Source organism: Mytilus galloprovincialis, chromosome 13, assembly GCF_965363235.1.
Source record: "Mytilus galloprovincialis chromosome 13, xbMytGall1.hap1.1, whole genome shotgun sequence".
Taxonomy (NCBI): Eukaryota; Metazoa; Mollusca; class Bivalvia; order Mytilida; family Mytilidae; genus Mytilus; species Mytilus galloprovincialis.
This window is the reverse complement of record NC_134850.1, coordinates 58,549,184-58,562,266: the sequence shown is the minus strand read 5'-3', so window position 1 is coordinate 58,562,266 and position 13,083 is coordinate 58,549,184. Positions and strand designations below refer to the sequence as shown.

General features: G+C 31.6%; 1 protein-coding gene across 1 annotated transcript; it reads right to left on the bottom strand.

The window, feature by feature from the left end:
- Window positions 1-578: 578 nt before the first annotated feature.
- LOC143057250 (uncharacterized) lies at window positions 579-12,576 on the bottom strand. Its single transcript, XM_076230519.1, has 4 exons — window positions 12,144-12,576; window positions 6,346-6,639; window positions 3,652-3,901; window positions 579-2,007 (listed from the first exon to the last, which is right to left on the bottom strand). Exons 1-4 carry the CDS (start codon window positions 12,288-12,290, stop codon window positions 1,550-1,552), a joined length of 1,149 nt encoding a protein of 382 aa, XP_076086634.1. The 5' UTR covers window positions 12,291-12,576; the 3' UTR covers window positions 579-1,549.
- Between the last annotated feature and the right edge of the window lie 507 nt (window positions 12,577-13,083).

Below are 13,083 nucleotides of genomic sequence, written 5' to 3'. Positions count from 1 at the left end.
AACTGCCATATTCCAGATAGGGGATGCCTGCTTACAATGATATATTTCACCAAGAGTTCCTTGTGGTGAAGTTGATTTTATCTTTTCGATAGTTTTACGTAGATAGAGTCCGTTATGATATGAAAGTCATGATATCTGTACGTATGGTTACAAATGAGACACATATAGCCACCAAAGTCATCGGGACAAGGATCGAAACTACGGGTCTTCATGTACTTCCTGTGACAATTGTTATGTATATATGATCTCCCCCAGTTTTTGGTTGGATTGATGTTGCTCAGTCTAAATTTAGCATTCTTTGTACCTTTAACTTGTCTTTTGGTCAGTTTTAGTGTTTTGACATAGCTTTGTTAGTTTGTTTTCGACTTGTGAGTTTGTTTTCAACATGTGAGTTTGACTATCTCTTTGGTATATTTTACCTCTCTTTTTGTGTGCACGATTGGTCACAAGCATTGCAGGATCGAAAAACAAACATGAAAAACAAAGGGTATGTGATACGACAGCCACTTTGCCAAAGGCTTCTTCCTAGCTTTTGAATAACTCATTAAATTTTTGTAGGCGTTTATTCCCTCCTCTAATCTAGAACTGTCGGGTACCAGTTTAACATTTGAACAAATAGCAAAAAACTTTTAAAAAGAGCTTGAATTGTCAAAATTGGACGAAGCACAATAAAAATAAAAACTAACACAGTAACACAAGGAAAGAAATAAATCTGAAAATACTCAGTAAGTGAATTATTGTTTTTAAAACTAGTGGAGTCAACCCATCATTTATAAGCCAACCCCAAATGGGTAAATTTCTCAAGAAATATGATTGGTAAAATGGTTCATTCAAAAAGAAATATATAGTCGGATACTACCGAGCTAACCTTCTAAATTTGAACAAACAGTTTTATTGAATATTTTTACATACATCAAACTGTGAAACCAATTATGGAATGATTTTTGATCTGTAACACTTCACATTGTTAAAATTGGTAAAAACTCGATGGTTTTACTGCGAAACGTTTCCAGTAATTTCAAGTAACTGCCACTTTTATAGTATTACGCATAAACGTCACACACAGCACCAGTTTTGATGACGTCATTCAGATAATTTAACATTACAATTTGAAAAAAACCAACTATATTTTTTTCTACAGTCAACCATGTGAACTAATTTCGTTCAGTTAATTTAATAAATAGACATGCAAAGTTTATAATTGGAGTAAAAATTGTGTAAAAAATTACACATTATCTCAGAAAAAATAGTTTTCAACCCTAAAATTCAATATATTTGATACGTTTATGTTTATTGTTGAATAACAGAACAAAGTCAGTTATTTTCTTTAAACCTAATATGGTTTCGGCAGTCAAATGAAGTTTTTTTTTATATAAGTTTTTAATGCTTTGTGGGTTCTACTAAAAATCGACAAAAATGTCGTTTTGGCGTGCTAGCGGTAAACGATAAAAATTTCGTTTTGGCGCCGAAAGGGTTAAGAAACATTCAATTTAAGATTAAGTTCACATATTTCACTGCACAACGCATATTTGAATCACAAAATGCAAATTCAAAATACAATATTGCCTAAAAGATTAATACTGATTGCTGGATCATTTAAATTTGCTACATAATTGATGACGTATTCATAACATTGCCCGTCTGACGTCAACACTACGTAATTGTGCCATTGCGCCGGTATCAGAAGTATATCTGCTACATTTGGTGGCAGTTTAATCCAAGGATTTAAATTGATATTGTTGGAATTGTAGTATTTCTGGGTTACTGTCATTTCGATATAGTATGGTTGAGAAATCGAATACAAATGTATCTTGCCGTTTTCATAGAAATACCTTTCCTGAGTTCCGTAAACCCCACGCTGTATTGCCCACAAAGGACGAGTTATATAATTATTTAGCGCTGGTCTATTTGTCTTCTGTTTTAAGTGTTCTGTATACGTCATTGGATATCCAAGGTCTGAATACTGAAGTGAACCAGCAGCAAAAAGAAATGACCAAACATAATTATCTGAAATGGAAAGAAAATCGATTATTTTAAAGTTTGATAACCACAAAAGACAATCCCAGCTAGCTGTCTGGTATATGGCATAATATATCAAATAATTACACCTGAAAAGTGGAAATTATTTTTTCATTATTAAAGACCTGTCTAGCAAATCAGACAACTATTGAACAAATAAAAGTTACACAATAAATATTTGCTTTATTTGTAAAAAATTAAGTCTCCTGTTATTCCTTTTCCCTATTTAGCGAACATAAATGTCAATGCTTCTTATTATAAAAGGCTATTTCACATATTTCTAACAAAAATTACTACATTCAATGTTTCCGTTTTTGTTTTGCAAATATTGTATGATTTTTTAGTTTCCTACATATTTTCCAAGATGTTTATTCGAAAATCTCTATGCGAGTAAATCATGATGTGCCACGAATAAATTTTCGTGCTAGAAAATCCTTAACTTATAACCTTATTATATATGCCTGTACTTAGAAATAGGTTCGAATATGTCTTACTTTGAAGATTAACACAGTTTAAGTTACAGATACTACAATGGATTAACATTCATTCATGAAAAAAAAACTCCGCGCTCATGGTTTCTTTTTAAAGAATCAACGTGTATGCATTGTATCTTTATTACAATTAAATTACCGATTTTATATCATCATTTTTCATTTTTAATCAAATTTAAGTAACTATTACATCATTCACGAAGGTTTCTATACAGGGGACAATAAAAAAAAGAAGGAAATGCACTTCATCTACTACTTTATCTCCACAAGATTTGCAGAATCTTTCCGCTGCTCAAGTTTTCTGTTTTCATTGGCAAATGAATATGCACTTATTCTATTTTTTTGTGAGACGTGATCTCCCATATTTTGGTATATCAAAGATGAGGTAAGCTTTAAGTCAAATGATGAGCAAATTTTACAATGAAGTCTGAGTTAACATGTGTTATTAGTTTAATATGCCCAAGTTTATATAATATCTTGCATTTATTAAAGTTTTACAGTGAATCCTAAAAAGAAGCAAATTATCATACTTGTAGTGAATCCAATTAAGTAGCTTTATAAGATTATATAATGATTGCATTCGTGTGCGAATACAATATATATTAGGAAAACAGTCGAACTCTTCCTGCAAATTGTCTAATTGCACCAAAAATAAAATTTATAACCGTACCAATTTCAATAACGGAAAGATAAAGCTGTCCATGCAAATCAGCAGGGGAGAGTTTCAAAAACTAGTATTTTTAATCAAATATTGCTTCATTCGGAAAAGTCTACTTCTAGGTGCATAAATAAATTGGATTGAACAGAATTTTGAAAAAAGGCGTGAAGCCTAGATTTGGTTTATGATTATCAATAGCGGACTTGTCATTCGAATGAGCAAGACAAGATTTTGTGAATATTTGAAATTACTTATTTTAAAATAGTATAGGAAATTTTTAAGTATTATAACAATGATAATCAAAATTTCATGAATATAAAGTGTGCATTATCTCAATGGTCAGATTTAAATGTCATACAAATACCAAACTTGTTTTTACTGCGCAACGCGCGTTCTGGTTGTCGACATAAGACTCTTCTTCAATATCATATGCATCAACAAAAATTTCAAAGCCTTCTTGTTATAACTGAAAATTCAACCTACTGGCATATAATTCCACTCTATCAGTATTAGTAGAATGTATGGCTTCAATCTCTGTTATATCCGGTAGATTAGAGTAGGCATTAAATACGTCCTCGAATGCTTGCACTGGCATGCATGGCCCGGTCGTATTGGTCCACAAATCATCGTACTTGTCATAGACGTAGACGCCGTCACGTGTCAGTACAATAATGTCGTTGGAGGTGTATGAACCACATAGATTCTGTATGACTTCAACTGTACCAATTATAGACTGAAACAAGAAAACACAGGTTATAGTTGTATGATTATTCTTTTTTGAATATATTATACCAATTAGTATATTCTCATTATAGAAATGAGTGGTAATGTATCAATATTGAACAATACTAAAGTATGTTGAAACATTTGCTATAGGAGTGACTGTAATATTTTCTATATCTATGAAGAAATAGCACAAAAAATGTGGTGCACACTTCCACATTTAAAAAATATAGATTTTATCACTGCAACAAGTGTTACCATATTTCTCTACTTGAGACAGTTAAATTTTAAAGCGCAATTAAGGCTTGCCGAACTTAAAAAAAAAAAAACAGAATTAAAATTTTGGGAGTGAAGAAATATCATGATAACCGAGTATTAGGGGTGGCATCTGTTTCTCTAAGTACCAATTATCAGGCTGTCTGCATATTGATATTGTAAAGTCACAATATGAAGGTTTTTGTCGAGTGAGCGCTGATATTGGTATCTCGGGATGCTACGACATATGATACGGATTTTGCCATGTAAGAGATGAGCAGTGTGATATAGACAGTTGGACGACCGATAATGATTTTCATTATTCCTTTTCAAAGATTTGCAGACAGTTGTGTTTTTTTATATGTGACGTCATAAGGCTGGGGCATGGTCGCCTTTTTTCGGGACGTCACAATAGAGAAAATCAGAAGAAATCAAGAAAATCTAACGTCATAGTTAAATTTCATCCAATCATTTGCGGAGAACAGAAATTTCACTGGTGATGAAAAACATTCTTCCTAATTCGAGTCATACTAAATTCCATTTTTAGGGTAATCATTAACAAAAATGGTGATGAAGTCACGGTCACGTGACAAAATGATGTCTATTAATTGATAGTCAAAAAAAAACCCAACAGAACAGAAGAGGTGTTTCATCCAAAATTCGATTTTATAAAACTGTATCAAGTTTGAACATTAGAATAATTAGGGATAAAATTAACGAATATCACGGCCCAGGCCATGTGTAAATTTCCAACAATCTATGGCTTCCATGAATTATTTCGATTCTAATAGGACAAATACGGTCATTAAAAAACTGAAGCGATGGTAGGTATGCTGTGTGTGTGGCTGTTCTTTTTTTACTCCCGGTTCGATAAAGCTCAAATATTCATAAAATCTGTAGCTTGCATGGATTGTTTAGTGAATAACCGCTAGAAAAAAAATCTGTTTAATTCTTTAAATTCACAAACCCAACATTTGCCATTTTTAATTTGCATGTTTTTCTCGTAAGCTACCGTCAAATCCAAAGTTGACATTTTGTAACTAAGGATCCGCCATGTTGACTTGCTGAAATCAGTAAATATGCGAAAAATGCAATAGAATAGAAAATAAAACAAAACCTACCTTAGGGAGCTACCATTTGATTTTTATGGGGGGGCTAGGATGAAAAATTTTGTCCTGCATTTTTTTTTAGTTGTAATCCCTGTCCTGCCTTTTTATTTTTCACTCTGTTCGGTCCTGCCTTTTTTTTTATTAGTTTATCCTGACTTTTTTTACCTAAATTGTCATCCTGCCTTTTTTTTTGCAAAGTGTCTCATCCTGCCTTTTTTTTTTACTCAAAAATCCTGTCCTGCCTATTTTTTTCAAATTTCATCCTAGCCCCCCCATAAAAATCAAATGGTAGCTCCCTTACAAATAAATTTTAATACAATATTATACGAATTTCGATGGTTCACTTTTCAGAAAACGTTCAACTGTAGCGTTTTCATTTTGTATGACGTCATGTTTTGAAATGACTTAAATGCGTCAAAAACATTAAAAGACTTTCGCAGAATTTTATTTTATTTTTATTTTGATGATTTCTCCGAGCTCTTGTGCGTTACTTCTTTTTATCATGCATCCGAATTAGAATAAGTTATTTTGTCTTTTTTAACTGCAATTTAAAAAAATAAAATAAAATCGGCAAATGGTTTACAAATAGGTTCCAATACATGTGGATTTACGTGGGAAGTATCTTGTAACAGCCATTATTATGTATATCTCTGAGTCTGCGCTAAGTATAGATATATGGAGAATTTTATCACGGTGTTGTTTACAAAGCGAAAGAAGCACGTCATATTAGAATATGTGTTTATTGTTTGGTACATACATCATGTGTTTAGTTTTCTCGCTTTAGTTATTTTGTACATAAATCATGTCTTGTTTTCGCTCCTGAATTGTTTTACATTTGTCATTTTGGAGCCATGTATAGCTTGATATGCTGTACAGATTTTGCTCATTGCTATAGGCCACGCTTACGGTGACATTTAAAATTGCGGACCATCTATGTCATTTTGGCTCTGGTGGAGAGTTGTCTCGTTGTCAATCATACCATATCTTTTTGTTTTTAAATTTACCAATGATATTCCCGTCTAAGTTCACTGATCATTTTTACTACAGCGATTGACCATGAAAGAAAAAAGTAAAAAGAAAGTCAACTTACGGTATTAGAATACGGATTTATTGTAACAGGGTTTGAAGTTGTCTCTGCATCAGATGTATCTAGAATGTTCGGTGAGGTGCTTGTTACTTGAGGTGTGAGTACGCCCTGTACATGCTGTAGTATATCATCACGTTCCATCACACACATACCTGTAGTGCTTACAAATTGGTAGGGAAACGCGTCTGTTGCTTTCTCCTTCAAATTGCATTGGCCTTGTCCCTGGTTAATGTTGGTGATATTATATGTGATGACAGCACACGCATCAACCATTATGCAAAGATAAGCACACTCACCCTGAAAATTAAAAAAAACTAGGATCAAAATGTTAAATGAAAATTGCTAGTATTGTCCCCAGTTTGAATTCAATGAGTAAAGAAAAGAAATTAGATTTTATATTTTCTTGTGAAGAATGGGATATTTTACTTATCATTGTTGAAATTTAAGTTTAATGTATAATTTGAAAAACAATTATAATGTCAATATATGAATTGTGTGTGATTTAAATGTTATATTTAATCATATAAATATTTGAATGGATAATTTTATAGAGTAGGTGTTTTTTTAATCAGGAACTTTTCAGCTCATTTCTTTTCTGATTTTATTGAAATTTCCCCCCAATAATTATCTCGACAATATCTGTAGTTAAACGTTGTTCATATAGTTTGTATGAATTAATATCGTACAACTATAAGAAGCCTAGCATAACAATTAGTTATTTTGTAATATTACTCATTTTTCATGGATTTGCTTCACTGAAAGGGTCAAAATCGGAAAACCATCAAGGTTATACAGAAATCTGAATATCAAAGATGTTATATCATGATATACTTTAGACACTTTCAAGAATTTTTTAATATTCACTTGACAAAAATTTCAAGATATACTTAATTCAGTGCTATACACAGCTACTTTTGCATAGGTACTATTTCTGTACCAAAAATCTGTAGTACTGGAAATCTACTTTTAATATTCAGTAATTTTTTTGTTACTTACGAATTATTGTAATATTTAGGTACCTGTATTTTACAGTACCTGATTTGTACTTGAAATTTAAGTACTACAGATTTTTGGTTGCACGGTTACATTTTCAGCATTTTGAAAGTTTGTATTTTTCAAATCTCATGAAGTTATGATGTTCAAACATGGAATACTATGATCATTTTTGGTATTACTTGTGTACCAATATTTTAAATACAAATCAAGTACTGGAAAATACAAGTACCTAAATATTACAATAATTATAAAGTTAAGAAATAGTACTATATATTAAAAGTAAATTTCCAGTACTACAGATGATTTAAAGTACAGAAATAGTACCTATACAAAAGAAGCAGTGTACATGTTGCTGTTGTAGGCATTGTGGTACCAAATTTTACATGTTTTGTAAAATTTGGCATCGAGGACGTCACTTACCAAAATAAAATAATGTTTAACCGTAAGACATAATTTGTCCAGATTTGGCTTTATTGAATTGATCAGCTCTCAAATGAATGAATAAGTTTTGGATTTTCTAATATTTGAACCCGAGCATCACTGAAGAGATATATTGTCGAATTGATATATTGTCGAATTGCGCATTTTGTGCAGAACAAAATGGTACGGTTAATATAACTTTTCAAACGGGATAATGGTTTTGTTTGAGACTAAAACTTATCCATAAGAGCAATTTTTATCAATCTTCAAGCGTTCATTATTACTTGGTAATCTGCTCAGCATACGCAACTATTATCAGCACCCGCATTGCGCATGCGCTAAATTTGATCGCAATCGTTACTATAGATTAAAGGAAATATTGTATTTTGGTTAGCTGACAGTAAACAAAAATAAATATCTTTTTCATTGGCATCACATAAGAAAAAACATTTTCTTAGCTTTCTAGTGATATATTTTATAATTGAATCGGAATTGCAGAAGATAAGGCCATTTTCATTTTTAAAAAAGTGGTTCATTCCCTATTACTTCATACAATTCAAAACCAAAAACGTGTGCAAAGGAGTTTTCATATATGAATAAATCTTTCATTATTCTTAGAAATAAATTCATTGGCATAAATGTATATTCTTTACTTTATAATCTTTCCAATGGTATATATTTGGTATTTAAGAAAATTTAATGAATCGGGGCCTTTTTTTATCCAAAACTGGAGTTGTTGTCATTGTTTGAAGATTGCGAGAAAAATTGTAAGTCCATGGAAGTATTATATTCATATAGTACTTCCATGGTCCTACCAAGTAAATTGCTCACAGGTCACAAAACAAAGTTAAATCTATTTGTACATAAAATATTTATACATGAATTTAATAAAATGTTTTACATGTACATCATGAATTTAAAAATTCAGTAAAAGAAGTGTAACTTTTATTTAAAATAATATTTTTGTCCAACTGTCAGTTTTCTTTATTTTTGATAATACAAAATCTTTCACTACTACATTAACTCAGACTTTTGGATGTTTTTCGTGAAGCGTATTCAAAAAAATTAAAATCCCATCTAAAATGAATCTGGTTTTTTTTGCAATTTTCTGATATATAAAAAAGAAGATGTGGTTTGATGAAACAGGAAAAGTGTCATTATCTTAAATTTTCCAGATGCAGTAACACTTTCAGAAGATCTTTTGTAGTAGATGGATTTTGAATGAAATCTTTTACGTCAAATTTTCTTTCATCAATTTGATACCTATTCACTGATTTTGATTGTCAATATGAATCGCTGTACTATCTTACATGTACCTGTGATATAATACTAGTCTATTGCTTGTTTGATGCACATTCTCCTTCTATCCACTTATTTTTTTAGAAAAAAATAAATCGCATAGAACAAAATAAATATTATTTTTAATTTGTCTCCGTCCTTTCAGAAGTTTCTATCGTGAAACATATTTATTTTTTATACTTGAACATTTATGTAAAATTTGTATTAAAAAGGAAACTTATTTTAATTATTGTTCTGTTAATGTTATTTAAATAAGTTTACGAAGAGCTGTCTCATTGGCACTCATACCAAATCTTCAAGCATTTATATTGTACATGTATTTGCAGAATTTTTTATTTGTCGAATGAATGAGATTACTGGAATCATTAAAATTTAGAATTATTCATGAAAACAGATGCCTCCGACCCCTGATGTTTCGATTAGCATGTTTTCTAAAGATATCTGCGTGAAGTTCACAAATTGCATCAAGTATTTGATCACCTGTTGTGAATTTCAGATAACACTGTCAAGTTCAGTCAAATCATGGAAGTAATATCCAATATTACTTCCATGGTCAAATCCATTGTTAAAACTTTCCTTTACATATCAGTAATATTATTTTCCGGACAGGGATCACCCCTTTTTTATATTATACTCGGGACATTATTGTATACACTTTTTCTGTGGGACTTTCTTTACGGTTTTAGGCGGCATGCAATGAAATTTTGGGAAAAGGAGTAAGACCCCTTTTTGGCCCCAAAATATAGCAGTTTTACAAAATTGTTAAAATGTAAACCTTTAGTTATTTATTGGACGATAGAATGCTTCTGCTACATAAATATGGGCTGTTTTTGACAATACAATGCACATATATCCGGTACTAGCACCATTAATTAAGTCGTACTAAATTACTGAAATCCTCATAATTCTAGCATTTTAGTTAAATTTTAGACGGTTTTCGAGTAAAACGAAAGTGGCCGCATTCGTGTTCATCCTTGATATTGAAATATAAGTTGTATTTTATGATAATACATAACATATATAAAGGTTGAGGATGAACACGGATGTGGCCACTTTCATTTTTACCAAAAACCATCTGAAAAGTGACATTATTCGGCATATTAGGTAGATTTTTCATATTTGAGCTTGAATCGGATCGTTTTTAATGACTAAATATGTTAAAATCTTTCACATAAACTAATTAATTCAAATAAAATAGACACTTAAGTGTTTAAAAAGTGGTCAAAATCTTTCGTCTGATGAACCTGAAATTTGAGGCCAAAATCGGTCCTTACCGGACCTACTCCTTTGCTGATTAGTTTGAGAATATCAGTACATAAATTCATTAGTATGTGCTTCGATTGGCAAGTATATCTATGAAAAAAAAAATAATCTAAGACTATATCATTATTGTTAGTGAGAGACCTATCCTTCCATCAACGAACATGTGAAGCGTGTGTAAATATTGCTGAAACTGAGAACCATGTATTGATAGAGTTATATATATATTCCTGATATAATATGCTCAGGAAAATGCAATAATATTGTCAAAACATGAAAGTAAACACATAGTTCTAAGTGTTTTTGAATTTTGGAAATTGAAAGATGTTTTGAAAATTAGCCTGATATGAAATAAAACTGATCATGAGAAATTGACGATATTTCTAATGCAAATATCTATATGCATTTATCTTAGGTATGCTGTGATATGATATTGGATGCTAATTACGGAAGAACGCCGTTAAACGTTTAAAAAACGATATTTTCCCATTTTTTACTTTTTCTACGAAATTCCTTCGGCCCTCGTATTTCACCTGTGTAATACCAAGAAAACACAGATTATCATTTAATCTGGGATGAACAGAAGAAAAGACGGATGTCATAAATGAGATAAAATTGAGAATGGAAATGGGGAATGTGTCAAAGAGACAACAACCCGACCAAAAAAAAAAAAAACAACAGCAGAGGGTCACCAACAGGTCTTCAATGTAGCAAGAAATTCCCGCACCCGGAGGCGTCCTTCAGCTGCCCCCTTAACAAATATATACTAGTCCAGTGATAATGAACGCCATAGTAATTTCCAAATTGTACACAAGAAACTAAAATTAAAATAATACAAGACTAACAAAGGCCAGAGGCTCCTGACTTGGGACAGGCGCAAAAATGCGGCGGGGTTAAACATGTTTGTGAGATCTCAACCCTCCCCCTATACCTCTAACCAATGTAGAAAAGTAAACGCATAACAATACGCACATTAAAATTCAGTTCAAGAGAAGTCCGAGTCTGATGTCAGAAGATGTAACCAAAGAAAATAAACAAAATGACAATAATACATAAATAACAGACTACTAGCAGTTAACTGACATGCCAGCTCCAGACTTCAATTAAACTGACTGAAAGATTATGATTTCATCATATGAACATCAGGCACAATCCTTCCCGTTAGGGGTTTAGTATCATACCATCATAACATATATGAGAAGAACATAACCCGTGTCAAGCCAACAACTGTTCAAGTTTAGAATAAATGTGTTTAGTTCCGATGCAAAGACCTTATCAGTGACTCAATATTAACGCCAAAATATGCAATCTTTAATGACTTGACAACAGTATCGTAATTATATCCCTTCTTAATAAGTCTATTCAAAGGTTTTGTAAGTTTCTGAGGTGAATACTGACACCTTTGTGCTTTATAAAGAATATTTCCATAAAAAATTGGATGTGAAATACCTGAACGTATTAGAAGTCTGCATGTTGAGCTATATTTACGAATGATGTCTTTATACCGATGATAAAATTTAGTAAATGTTTTGACTAGTTTGTGATATCGAAAACCCTGGTGTAATAATTTTTTCAGTAATACATAAATTTCTCTCGTTAAAATCTAAAACATTGTTACATACACGAGCGAATCGTACAAGTTGAGATATATAAAGAAATATTTAATCTCGAAATGAATATAATGGCATCAGTTAAGAAACTTCAATTGTCGAACAATTTGCCATTATACCACATTTATTAAAACCTATTAGTTTCAGATCTATACTCGCAATTCTCCTCATGATACCACATCTATTAAAACCTAATAGTTTCGGATGTATACTCACAATACTCCTGACTGTGTACGAATGCAGGTCTCTATTAACTATTGTTTGGTGACATGTCTGTCTGTAAAACATAGACTGCTCAACTTCACAAAACACGTTCTTTAGTAATAAATTATATAAGAACACAGTCATGAAATTTCGCGGCATTTTAGTTTCTTTTCTGTACACGTGGTAGTTTCGTCTCGTCAATCAAAGTATAGAAAATTTCGTGGCATTTTACTCTCTGGTTGTACAAGTGGTGGCTTCGTCCGCTTCAGAGTATAGAAAACAACTAGCTTTGATTCCCGAATGTCGTTGCGGATTTTCCGTATAATCTATACATACTATTTACACGGTAAATGTGAACCAAAGTTTTAACGATGTCATTCCTCTCTATACTGACAATGGTGAAATAAAAGAAAAAGACATGTATAAAAATCCAATTGTAATATAATTTAACACCTACTTTCAAACCGAAGAATCGTATAAGCCTTGACTATGTGCTGAATACTAACTATATTTAATAAATTAATAAGTACTGTTTCCGTGTAAATTTAGGCAGTCGTTTGGCGCTATTGTTGTACAAATATTTAAAATGAAAATCATCGACTTTAAGCTTTTACTCTCAAAAACAAACTTGTCTGTAATGGTATCTGTACTTTTATGATGGTATATAAGTAAGAACTGAATACAATGAGAGTGGTAACATTCACCTTAAGTATACAAATGTTATTATTGTATCAATAGTGTTTCATTAATTGTTTGTCGTCAATGTCTAACCATAATTATTAATTGACTCTTGTTGGTTTTATCATGGAAGTATATTACTTCCATGGTTTTAATCCCTATGTAAGTTTTAAAGTTTTTACTTTTCATTTATTTTTCCACCAATTGACGGTGTACAGTAGTTCAAAGTTCACCGGAGGCGTTACAAGACGGTTCAGACAATTGCGCTTTGAAT